Source organism: Cuculus canorus, chromosome Z (assembly GCF_017976375.1).
Source record: "Cuculus canorus isolate bCucCan1 chromosome Z, bCucCan1.pri, whole genome shotgun sequence".
Taxonomy (NCBI): Eukaryota; Metazoa; Chordata; class Aves; order Cuculiformes; family Cuculidae; genus Cuculus; species Cuculus canorus.
Genome location: NC_071441.1, coordinates 40,824,279 through 40,836,499, shown reverse-complemented (window position 1 = coordinate 40,836,499; position 12,221 = coordinate 40,824,279). Strand labels below are relative to the sequence as shown.

General features: G+C 40.2%; 1 protein-coding gene across 1 annotated transcript; it reads right to left on the bottom strand.

Annotated features, from left to right (window-relative positions):
* Window positions 1-468: 468 nt before the first annotated feature.
* Window positions 469-12,219, bottom strand: CHRNA6 (cholinergic receptor nicotinic alpha 6 subunit). The gene is made up of 6 exons (XM_009564724.2): window positions 11,857-12,219; window positions 9,439-9,578; window positions 6,417-6,461; window positions 5,828-5,937; window positions 4,714-5,695; window positions 469-2,512 (listed from the first exon to the last, which is right to left on the bottom strand). The coding sequence occupies exons 1-6, from the start codon at window positions 11,933-11,935 to the stop codon at window positions 2,390-2,392; spliced, it is 1,479 nt and encodes a 492-aa protein (XP_009563019.2). The 5' UTR covers window positions 11,936-12,219; the 3' UTR covers window positions 469-2,389.
* Between the last annotated feature and the right edge of the window lie 2 nt (window positions 12,220-12,221).

The following is a 12,221-nucleotide window of genomic DNA, read 5'->3' as shown; positions in this document are numbered from 1 at the left end:
CTTGGGGTGCAGAGGCAAGACAGAGTGAAAGGTAGTACTGTAAATGACAAAGACAGGGACCAGGTGCTGGGGCACAGAGGCCTCCTTGTGGGAGATGAGAGGCTGTATAATTGTGAGTTCTTTGAAAAAAGCCGGGGAATTTGCTAAAGCCAGCTTACTGACTGCGGGGTAGTAGCTATCATATCTAAGACACCAGTGCAGTATGCCTTGAGCTACAATATGTTCACTGTTTGTACAGTCATAGACTGCAACAGTGAATGCTGGCATTCAGATGCCTTTCCTGTAGAAATTAAGCTTTTGGGCTCAGAATGCAACTCTCCTCTTCAAATCCCCGCTTTTCCCTTCCCCTCCTTCCTGATTATAGAGACAGCATAACAAATGTCATTTGACAGCATCTATAAAAACATTGTACAACACGGAATTTTTTTTTAAAAAATCACCAATTCTTCAAGAAATTATATCCCAGGAGCTATATTTAATTGACAGGCTGACAAAATAATGCATGCTTGTTCATACATCTGTCTGTTGTACATAATTATGCAACATTCAGGGGGGTTACGGAAAATATGGTTTTCTTCTAGAAAATTAGGACTATAAGTATTTCAACTACTGGATTAAGACTGTTATATTCTTGTCGCTCCACCTTTATCTCTAACATATACATTTATTTTCTCCTATTCTCTTTATTATAAAGTATTGAGAAAGAGTAAAAAGCCAGTCAGAGACTTTAGAAAGAAGGAGTTATTCTTTCCAAGGACTCGTAATTTTCAGAGGAGGGACTGATAACATGGCAGTTACTGAAAACACTGCACTGATACTCTGCAGTAAAATTTATAGCCTCTTGTAAGAAAAATGGATTTTTACTCCTGAAGCCATTGGCTTTAATTGGAGTGGTACCTTTTAGGGAATAATCCTTCAGCACAAATCCAACAGGAATCTAAACAGACAAGGGAACTGAGGGTAGTGTCTACATAATACAGAAACCACAACAGCTACACACCTGCAAAGTATTCCAAGGTTAAGCACACGAGGGTTAGGAACATGGTTACGCAGCAACCTCAGCCCCAAAGGAAGTGTCTCTACTGTTACAGGTCTGCACACACATCACTGACCCATGAGAATCCAGCAATTGGAAAAACGCTGCAGAGCTGTTTGGTTCAAGGTGTCCAACTTTGAGTAGGTTTCATGATAGCCAGCCTTCTCCTTCTGGGATGAGTTTGTCTTGAATTTTAAAAGTACATGAAAACTCAGACTAGTCCAATGCTGTCAAGCCAATTTGGTCAGTGATGAGTAGCAACTCATTCCTTGTTGACCTTATGTCCAAGCCTCAGCTAGCAAGAGTTTTCAGAGCAGATCCTGTGGAATGGGATCACTGTTAATCTGATGAGACAAATGTGGCTTGGAAATCCTATTGGAGCTCACTGAGGTCTTGGTATTCAGTGCTTCTGTTCACATGCAAAATTAGTGACCCATGAACCGGTTTTAAAGGTCTTAGAAGCATGTAGATTCCAAGTGTGGATGCCTTACATGGTCACCACAGATAGATCAGGTCTTTTTTGTTTTTCCATAGTACATTCTTTTTGATGACTCTAGGATCCTTCAGCTGATGTCAGCAAGGCTAGGGGCAAAATATTAAGTAGGTTTGTCTTCTATTATGATTAAGTGCTTAAGACCCGTCTGACTTCAAAGACAAACATAAGCATGTACTTTGTTGTCCTGGGACCCTCATATAAGTACATATATTGCAGAAGATGAGCAGAGCTTATTTTAGATTATATAACAAATAATACAGAGTCAAGGGAATACTTTGACTGAATTTTAATTTGATTATTACCCTGACACAAGAACACAATAATGAGCATTGGTCCAGTCAGTAGGACTGTGGTAGCTCATCTAAATGCCGTACCAAAGGCTAGCTGTTACATAAGGAGAGAAATAGAGAGGAAATGTAAATGAACTCAAATCTGAGGAAAAGTTATGATCAAGAGATAAAAATAAATTCAGGTAGAGTCCTATTTGGGCAATGCACTCAGAATTGCTGGAACTGTCCTAATAGACCCCTGTACTGAAAAAAAAAGGAAAATCTCAATAGCTTGGATCTGCTTCTGTGATCCTCAGTGCTATTGTTACTGCTGATATCACTGAGGGAAAAGCGGGCAGGCACTCTAAAAATCTCAGATGTTCCGACCTAGAAAGACAACATGCCCATCTTCCATTTTCAGTCCTCTTATCATTCTGTTTTGGGTTAATTGCTTTCCTAGAGGCTCCTTCCTTCTCCTTTCCTCTGTGGCTAGGTGCTGAAGAGGCGATGAGGAGAGGTTTTATGTAAGAGGGGAGAAATATAGAGGACGGTTCCACACCAGAAATGGATAAAAAGCAGTAGATCAAGTTATGTATCTGCTATTAGTGGCTGGACAAAGAGCCCTGCAGTCCCAAACACACAAAGGATTACAAATACCCAGAGAAACACTCTATCTATCACCATAGCTACGTATTTCCAATCATCTTCCACCTGCAAGAGAGAAAAAGGAAAAGGATAAACTACATGTAATGTAACATGCAATTGTGACTTCATATTATGTAGTAGAAATACACCTTCCATACTTTTGAATATGAGGAAGAACATATGCATGTCAATAATGTTGCTTGTCTTGCTTGTAGTTGCTGTAGTTTTCAAGAGTCTTTAGAGAGGGCTAATTTTCTGACATTATTTATCACTTTTGTCTAAGAACATTAAACACAGCGCTACTCTGCTTAATTTTCCTAAATATTCAAAACTGTTGGTAAGCTATGGCTGCGATGGTCATATTAATGAGTAGAACCTGATTATGTGGTGGGTGCAGAACGAGGTGGTTTAACGGCAGGCAGCATCACCGTAGCTGCATGTTGCTAGACCCTGTCAAAGGATTTAAACTGACAGCCCCCACAAGAGACAGTTTGCTATTCCGGTATGATTTGCCACACTGTCACTCCAATCAAGCCTTACTGATTGCAGCAAACTGGACACCTAGGCACATGGACTACACTAAAGTAAGGGACCTGACTGAGCAAAACACAGTATAACGTGTTAAGCAGAGCAGAGTGGATTTTATAGGTCTGAGAGAAATACCTTAGAACCACAATCAATGAAGCTGCTGTCATTTAAAATGTACCTACATATAGCGACCACTGTATCAGCAGAACATTCACTCATATAAAACTAGTGACTCGTTAAGATGCTTTGGGCTGACATGTATTACTCGCTCATTCTATTAACTCAGCCATCAGGCCTTAACTGTAGCTCTTTATTCAGAAAGTTATGGGCTTTGTTTTGAGATGAAGCTTCTTCTTCAGGATATAAAAAAGGGAAAAAAATGTGATTTTTGGGTTGCACAAAAGTTGCATGAATTTGTGCTGATTTCAACAAACTATTCTGATAGAGAGAATACATCTCAATATTTCCCTTGCAAAGTATTTGTGTTTTTCAATACAAATACAGCAGTATTTAATTTTGAAATGGATTTTGCCGTCATAGAGCATCTAAAAAACTTCAAACCAAAAGCAAACATTTCATGACAAATTGAAGATAAATGTTTCATTAGGTTCTAAATACTTCCTGAAAACATTTTCAAATATCAGAAATTCCCTATTCCTAGTGAGGTCTGGGTGTTGGGGGGGATGTCAGATAATTTTTCTTAGAACTGCTTTTAGTTGCTTGTGTTTACATCTGAGGACGTGGCCCTAGAAATCTCTGAATTCCAACATGCATAATTCTCTGTGGCAGTAATCCCAGTTAGGATGAAAGATTTATAATCTCTCACAAGCAAATCCATTAGTTCAGATACCGTTTCATTTCTAAATCCCCTCCACTCTTTTTTTAGTCTGTTTTTACTCGTCTGTTGTCTGTTTTTATTCAGATGTCTTTCCCCAAAATTTAGCTTTTATTTCAACGTGTGTTTGCCATAGCTGAAAATCCTGTATTGCTGAAGACATAATTAGTCAAATCACTGTAAAAAATTCAGAACACACCAGAAAAAAAGTATAGACAACAGCATTCTAAAGGAACATCTTTACGAGATTTTATCACTGGCATCTTCATAGCTCATCTTCATAGTTCATCTTCAGATCAAATACTGTGCTGCTAGACAATCCCTGTTCTTTAAAAAGTAGTTCCCAAATTTGCATATTCCATTACTGACACAGAAAAGCACCCTGCTTGGCAAATGGCATGCTTAGTACTCATATGTCACTGCTTACCAGCGCTGAGTAGTTGGTAAGCAGTGGAAAAGGGTTGCTCTACACTAGTAGGGCTGGAAGAAACCTTGAAAGGTCCTACCTAGTCTATCTCCTGACCCACAGCAGGATCAACACTGCCTGTAGCACTGCTGATCAAAGTTCATTCCTCACGGTGCAACAGGCTGATGCTCCTCTTCTTTTCCTTTGAATGGTGAACCTCATGTCTAACTAAAACTTTCTTGCTGTTTTAAATTATCTACTGGGGTTAGACAAGGAACAGATGAGATCACTTTTCTTGTTCCATCCCCAACAGATGATTTACCTCCTCCCTTTCTTTAGGAAACTTTGACCCATTCACAGGTCTCAAATTTTTGCTCACTGGACTCAACAACTCCAGTTCCTCTGGGCTGCCCTCCTAAATGATGTTTTCACTTGCTGTTCTGTTGTGGAGTGCTGGAAGTACAGCCCCAAGGCCAGCTATGTGTCTATCTCCCTTACCTCTTTGGTTTCGTTTTGAGACCTCATGTTCTCTGCGATGAACTGAACGCTGCTAATAACATCCTTCACTTCTGGTGAGTACTCCATGTGCTCTGCCATCCATTTCAGTGACTGATGGCTCAGTTGTCTGGTGGTGGTGAGTTCAGTTGCCTTAGCACAGTGACTGCATGACTGCTCCTTGTGTAATTTGATATCTTTGTGCTTGCCGTGCTTTGACTTGCCTGATGTATTGACTGATAATTTCTTGTTTTTTCTGGCGGTACTTTTTTTTTGCTGCTCTTGTGGCCTCTGCATCAACAGGACTCTGGGGAGCAGGCTAAGAAAGATGGTTTTTACCCATCTGGGCATTGTGTGTGTGGTTGGAGTCCTGTAATGTATATTCAGAACAAAGACCGTGATGACAATTGACAGAGTCACAAATATCATCGTGAAGAGTAAATATTCACCTACAAGGGGAATTACTAAAGAGGTGGATGGGATTGTTTCTGTGATCACCAGTAAAAATACAGTCAAAGAAAGCAGCACAGAGATGCAAAGAGTCACTTTCTCACCACAGTCAGATGGCAAGTAAAAAACTAGCACAGTCAGGAATGAGATGAAGAGGCAGGGAATGATCAGGTTTATGGTGTAAAACATTGGCAACCTCCGAATATAAAAGGAATATGTTATGTCTGTATATATCTCTTCACAGCAGTTATATTTGATGTCATGTTTGTAGCCAGAAGCATCAACTATTTCCCATTCACTGTTTTCCCAAAAGTCATTCATATCTACTTTGGATCCAATGATGAGAAGATCAATTTTGGCTTTGTCATAGGTCCATGAGCCGAATTTCAGCGAACAGTTCTGATGATCAAATGGGAAAAAGGTAATATCCATAGGACAGGAGCTTTTAAAAATAGCTGGTGGGTTCCAGGTGATCATTCCATCATAGCGAAGCAGAGCTTTAGTCTTGCCTTCAACTTGAAAGTCTCCCACAGCACTAGAGAGACAAATGAAACCAAAAAAAAAAAAAAAAAAGAAAATTACCATGGAAGTCAAATGGTGTCTTTCATGGACACTGCAAGAGGATACTTCTGGGACAAAGGGTAAAATGAAAAAGTAGCCATCATACTTATTATACAAGACAATATCTGGTTTCCAAATTTTATCTGCTGGTACTCGAACAAATTCAATGCCATCGTATTCTCTGGGATCCCATCGCAATTTGTAGTCATTCCAAATCTGAAATAATGGATAAGGATGTTAAAACCTTGTATTATCAGCAAATATCTTGTTTTTCTTGGCAGTTTAGGTGCTCTGAGGATCTCTGTCTATGAATAAATGCTAAAAACATTAGGAAAAAAGGAGGCATGTTCCTTTTGCTAGTAAATATTTTAGTTGTAATCTTCAATATGGAGATGACCTGGGTCTGCAGAGCTGCATGCTTAATCCGTCTTTAGTGGTTACATCGAGCAATTTACCAGGTAAACCAATGATCATGAAGTTGGAGAATATACCACACAGGAAAGATGGGAAATATACTTCTTGGAATAAGAGTAATGAAATGACTTCTTCAAATATAGCTTTGATTACCACAGCCTCTCCTTATTCATGTCTTTAAAATTCTTGTTACAGAACAAGCACTTTTTCTATAGATGTAGCTTACAAGGTAAGACATTTCATCATATCAAGGCAAAATATAATGCAATGCAGTCACTTACATGTCTTAGCCACAGATTTGTTTCCATAATCTGGTTGACTTCATCCTAGAAAGAAACACAGGCATGCACATCTTCACTCCATAAATCAGTTACAATATCCTGAGATGGCCACGAACTTATTCTGATAAAAATGGAAACTAGAATTCCACATTAATGGATACCAGATTTTTTCTGTCTACTTTCAAAGTGTTTACATATTGTATAGGGTCACACACAGCTCTAATGAAAAATAATGCCCCACAAATATCAGACATACAAAGAACAGCACTGTTGGGCGTGGAGCCTGAGTACCTAAAGAAGTACCAGAGGAATAAGGTTCTGCTGGTGCCTGTGTGTTTTGTTGGATCCAGAATTTAAAAATCTCTGTTTACACAGCACAGTACTGGTTAAGAGTCATAGAATCATAGAATGGTTTGGCTGGAAGGGACCTTAAAGATCATCTAGTGCACCCTCCCACCATAGGCAGGGACACTTAGCAGTAGACCGAGGTGCTTAAGCCCCCATCTCAAATGGCCTTGAACACTTCCAGGAAGAAGGCATCCATAACTTCCCTGGACATCCTGTTCCAGTGTCTCACCAGCCTCATTGTGAAGAACGTCTTCCTAATGACTAATCTTCTCCCTTCCAATTTAAAGCAATCCCCCCTCATCCTATCACTACATGCCCTAGTAGAAAGTCCCACCCAGCCTTCTCGTAGCCCCTTTAGGTACTGGTAGGTCTCTATGACGTCTCCTCGGACCCTTCTCTTCTCCAGGCTGAACAACCCCAACTCCTCCTGCCTGTTCTCAGAGCACAGGTACTCCAGCCCACTGATTGTCTTTGTGGCCCTCCTCTGGACCCGTTCGAACAGTTCCATACCCTTCTTATGTTGAAGATTCCAGAGCTGGACACAATACTCCAGGTGGGGGTCTCATGATTGCAGAGTATAAGGGCAGAATCACCTCCCTCAGCATGCTGGCCACACTTATTTGATGCAGCCCAGGATCTGGTTGGCCTTCTGTGATGTGAGCACGCATTACCAGCTCATGTTGAGCTTCTCCTCAATCAGCACCCACAAGTCTTCTCCACAGGGCTGCTCTCAATCATGTTGTCCCCCATCCTGCATTGAAACCATGGATTGCCGCAACCCAGGTGTAGGACCTTACACTTGGCTTTTCTGAACCTCACAAGGTTTGCACAGGCCCATTTCTCCAGCTTGTCCAAGTCCCTCTGGATGACATCGCATCCTTCCAGTGTGGCGATTGTACCACTCAGCCTGGTGTCACCTGCAAACTTGCTAAGGGTGCACTCAATCTCACTCTCTATATCATTGATGAAGATATTAAACAGCAGTGGTCCCAGTACAGACCCCCGAAGGACATCATTTGTCATGGTTCTCCATCTGGAGATTGACAATTGACCACTGACAACTACTCTCTGAATACGACCATCCAACCAGTTTCTTATCCACCAAACCATCCACCCATCAAATCCATATCTCTCCAATTTAGAGAGAAAGATGTTGTGGGAGACCTTGTCAAAGGCTTTACAGAAGTCCAGATTGATCACACCCGTTGGTTTTCCTGTGTTCACTGATGTAGTCACTCCATCATAGAAAGCCACTAGTCAAGGAATATAGCATGTGTGCCACAGTGCTCTTGCATTTCTATAAAAACCTCTAGAGCAGATGTACCAAACCAGCATTAAATTAGGTCACTATTACACTGAGACCTTTTTCCAGTCAATTACTGCTATTGCCAATAAGAAATTAATCACTAAGGTGCTGCAAGAGACACAAAATTGAAAGACTGGAACCTGTTCTAATGAGCCTTCTGCCTGAAAGTATTCAGAAGGACTCATGTTACACATATTTATGAACACAGGCTGACATTCAGGATGAAAATATCAGCAAGGATACTGCCGTGGATAGTTCTTAGTTTGTAAGCATTTTTAAGCAAATTTAAGACACAAACCAATTCAGAAAATGTTGTAGATGAATTTTCAACATTGCATAGTAAAAAGCAAAAAGTTAATTTTGAAAGGCCTGTAGTGTTCCTCTCTCTGGTTTAAACAACCTAAGTTCTTGTGAAAATCATGAATCCTTTTTGATAAAATCCAACTAATTTACTCATTATGTTCCTTTTCTTTCTCCAAAGACAGCACTGGGAGCCAGAGGCTGCAATGTGAGACAGAACTGCTGGAACCTACCAAGCTACCAGTAATGCGGAAATAATATACTTCAATAAAGAACTGTAAAAGGTGACAACTGTCTTCAACATGAGGACTTACAATACCTTCATTTATACTCTCAGATGATGTAGGTCTCTGGCTGCTGTTGAATGTTGCTTCTCACTGTTTGCCTGTCATTTCATTGTGGACTCAACTAGGTACCTCAGAATCAAAACAACCTCTGGATAATTTGCTTCGCAGAGCACACATAGCAAGGGTTAAGGTCACGTTTTGCTTCTTGCACAGTCCCTCTGCCCTGCCCAGCAGGTCTGCCTCCTCAAACACACTCACTCTAGAATTACAGTGCATCCCTGAACACACAACACTCATCCCCACCTCCACACTTCAAAACAGCACTCTGCAGAGTACATGTGTCTTATATTAATTTGAAGACTGAAAAAGCATGCAAATTCCCAATACCCCCAACTCCTCCTGCCCCAATTTTATCTTTCAGTAACCCTGAAAAATGACACTGGGCTCACAGAAAACTAGATCACATGCTATACAATGCAGACACAACCAAGTGCCTCTGGAGCGGGCTAGTCCCGTGGAGAGTAGACGTGAATATTTGGTACTGCTGCTCTGAGTGCCAGAGTCTGCTGCCCAGAGCAGAGGGGTTTGATAGTACAGAGTAAGAAAAGCAATCTATATGTTTTGAACTGCTCATTTGAGCAACTTGAGTGATTCGGCTGACAGAAAGCACAGCAAAGGTCTCAGCATCAGCCATCACAATTAGATCTGCTGCTCTGGCAAATCATGTATATGTGTATTTGCAACCATCCCCAAATCTTGGCAGTATGCTGTAATGTCTTACCACATTCGTGAGCTGAGTAATGGCCACTTCAAAGTAAACTGTGACAGGATCAGACACATTTTCCACTGGCCTGATGAACTGGTTGTACTGGGAGAAGAGCTTGTGAAATAACCGTTCCTCTGATTCACAGGCTATTGTATCTGTGTTCATAAAGACAAAGAATGGCTATGTCAGAGGTAAGAAAGAGGGAAAGAAGTTGCTGGATAACATACTAGCCCATACTATATTTCTGGTTCCTGCACTTATGACCATGTACAAAGACAGAGGAGCACAGAGAGTAGAGGGCTGCCAGTACGCTGACAGTTAAAAGCATTCTCCTGCAGGGCATCGCCCACTTCTTCCTGTCTCCTCGAAGTGTAAGATAATAGCCTGACTTGAAATTTCTCCTAAGCTGGATCTAGGCTATGGGCTTCCATTTGGCCCACCCTGAAATCAGACCAAAGCAGAATAAGGTAGCGTAAAGTACAAAAAATATAAATGTAGAGGATGTAATCTTTGAGAGGTTTTATGGTAAAACTGAGAGTTTATGAAATGTATAGCTACTTAGAAATTTAAAGATTAAGGCTGCAACTATCGGATAAAAATCTATGTCAAGGACTCTGCTTAAGTGATTTTAATGATGCCTCCTGGTCTTAAAAACTAGGACTAAATTTTATCCTCGTGTTTGTTATTTCAACTCTTCAGCTAGCACAATTTTTTCCCTGAAGGAAGCCCATTTATTAAGTTCTCTGAGGAAAAACAGTGAAAATATTGACATTTCTTACAGAACAGCATGCCTCTTTGTAATACGTAACAGTCCTTTGGGAAGCAGCAGGTCATAGATGTAACCCCTAGTCAATGTAGGACAGACTAGATGGCTTAGTGGGAATATGGTGTATGACAGGCACCAGACTGCCTCACTGCAGAACCAAGAAGAATGCTCTTAAACTGTTACATACGTCCAAACCTGAAACAGTTATCTTTACCATGCTAAAACTTACAAACTTTGATCTCAAAAGGAAAGATTAAAATGTGGACTCTGGCAACATCAACACAGAGAAACACTTTCCTTGAATGATTTTGCACATAAATTCAAAATACTTTATAAGGCAAATATTTAGAACTTGCTCCTCATATTGAGACACATAGTCATAAGTTGTTGTACTAGTCCCAGACTGCACTGGAACTTGTGAGGAGAGCAATCATTACAAGCTTTTACAACTTCAAAATCTTAAACATAGTCGGGGTTTGTGTCAGGCAGGACGGTTTCTAGTACAGCATAACACATAAAGTTGATATTTACATTTCCTCAGTGAACAAGGGCCTGTGGTTACACACATGTCCTACTCAGAGATGCTTAGTCCCAGCATACAGCACTGTTTTCTGGCTTAGGGTGTTCTTCCTGGTTTTGAAAAAAATTACATTTCTGCCCCTAAGGTGACACAAAACATGCTCAGATTCAAAGGATTATGACAACTGAAACCAGAAACATTTGTTACTGATGATTTACATATATGGAAAACAAATTCTAGTAAAACTTCCAGGAGTTGATGTTTTGTTTCACCTTCCCAGCATCAGTCAGAGGAAATACATGAGTATCTGCAAAGTCTGAATGTTTGTGCTTCACGCTTTATGCCATTGAAAAAAGAAATTTCCTTTCTGGATTTCCTTATCATCCACCACACTGTAACTAGAAGTACCCTACAGTCGGAACATAACTTCTCTACTGTTTCTTACTAAAGTCTCCTGACTGAATCTAAAATCATGTTTCATTTGAAATTTTCCTGCTGGCTTCTTTAACAGACAGATGCTTCAAAATGAAGTAAGAGAAACAGACAAGTATTTAGGCCTTTCATTTTTATACTTCAGTTACAGATCCTTGTCTCTTTATTGCTGCTTTAAGACAATGCCTTATGCCCTGTTAACACAAGCGCTGTACTTCATAGGTGACTTAGTCATCAGCAGAAGTAAAACTTTCAAAAAAGATGCAGTGCCTTAAAAGCAGAAACCCTGCTGAACCTCAGTGAGACTTGTGCATGGCAATCACTCCAGCATATTTAACCATAAATCACAAAAAGCAGTGAACAAAAATATTTTTATTTTTCACTCCTGAAGGTGTGAGTAGCAAGCATGCACGTCTTTAGCCTGCACTATTTAAGCAATTGCAAAATTCAAGCACTAAGCAAAATTACAACTATTATTCATATTTCATTTTCATTCTTTGTTAGAAACTGTTCCTCAATTAGCCATCAAACCAAATGAAGAGTTTTATGTGTAAGAACAAATATTGCTTTAGCTTTCTTAAAATAGTGTTGAAATGTTACAGATTCTAGGTTAGAAATAGCTGGTAGAAGCTTTACATTGAATTCATTCCAGGAAAACAGAAGCAGAAACAGTGACTAGAAAATATTTCAGACACTAGTATTAAAGAGAGCCTACCTTTGATGAAGGATGTGAACACAAATGTCCACACACTGAAAGCAGGGTAACACCCACACAGCCACCTCTCAGAATGCATTGTTAGAATAGAATAGCAGCAGAATAGAGCTTCCTTTTGAAAAGAGAGGTTTTGGAAAGAAACAGAAGGCAAGAATACATACAAGTCCGCTGGACACTAAGTAGGCAGTCAAAGATCAATTTCAGTTTTGCATTTTTAGCAAACTCTGCAGTCTGTTGAGCAGACTAAAACCTTGCAGAGTTGCTTCCACTATCACTAAGCGAGGAGAACTAATGCTGTGCAGAGAGAAAGCAAACCGGCAGCATCCTATCAGGTGACTTTTCACATTTCCAGTCACCCGCACCCT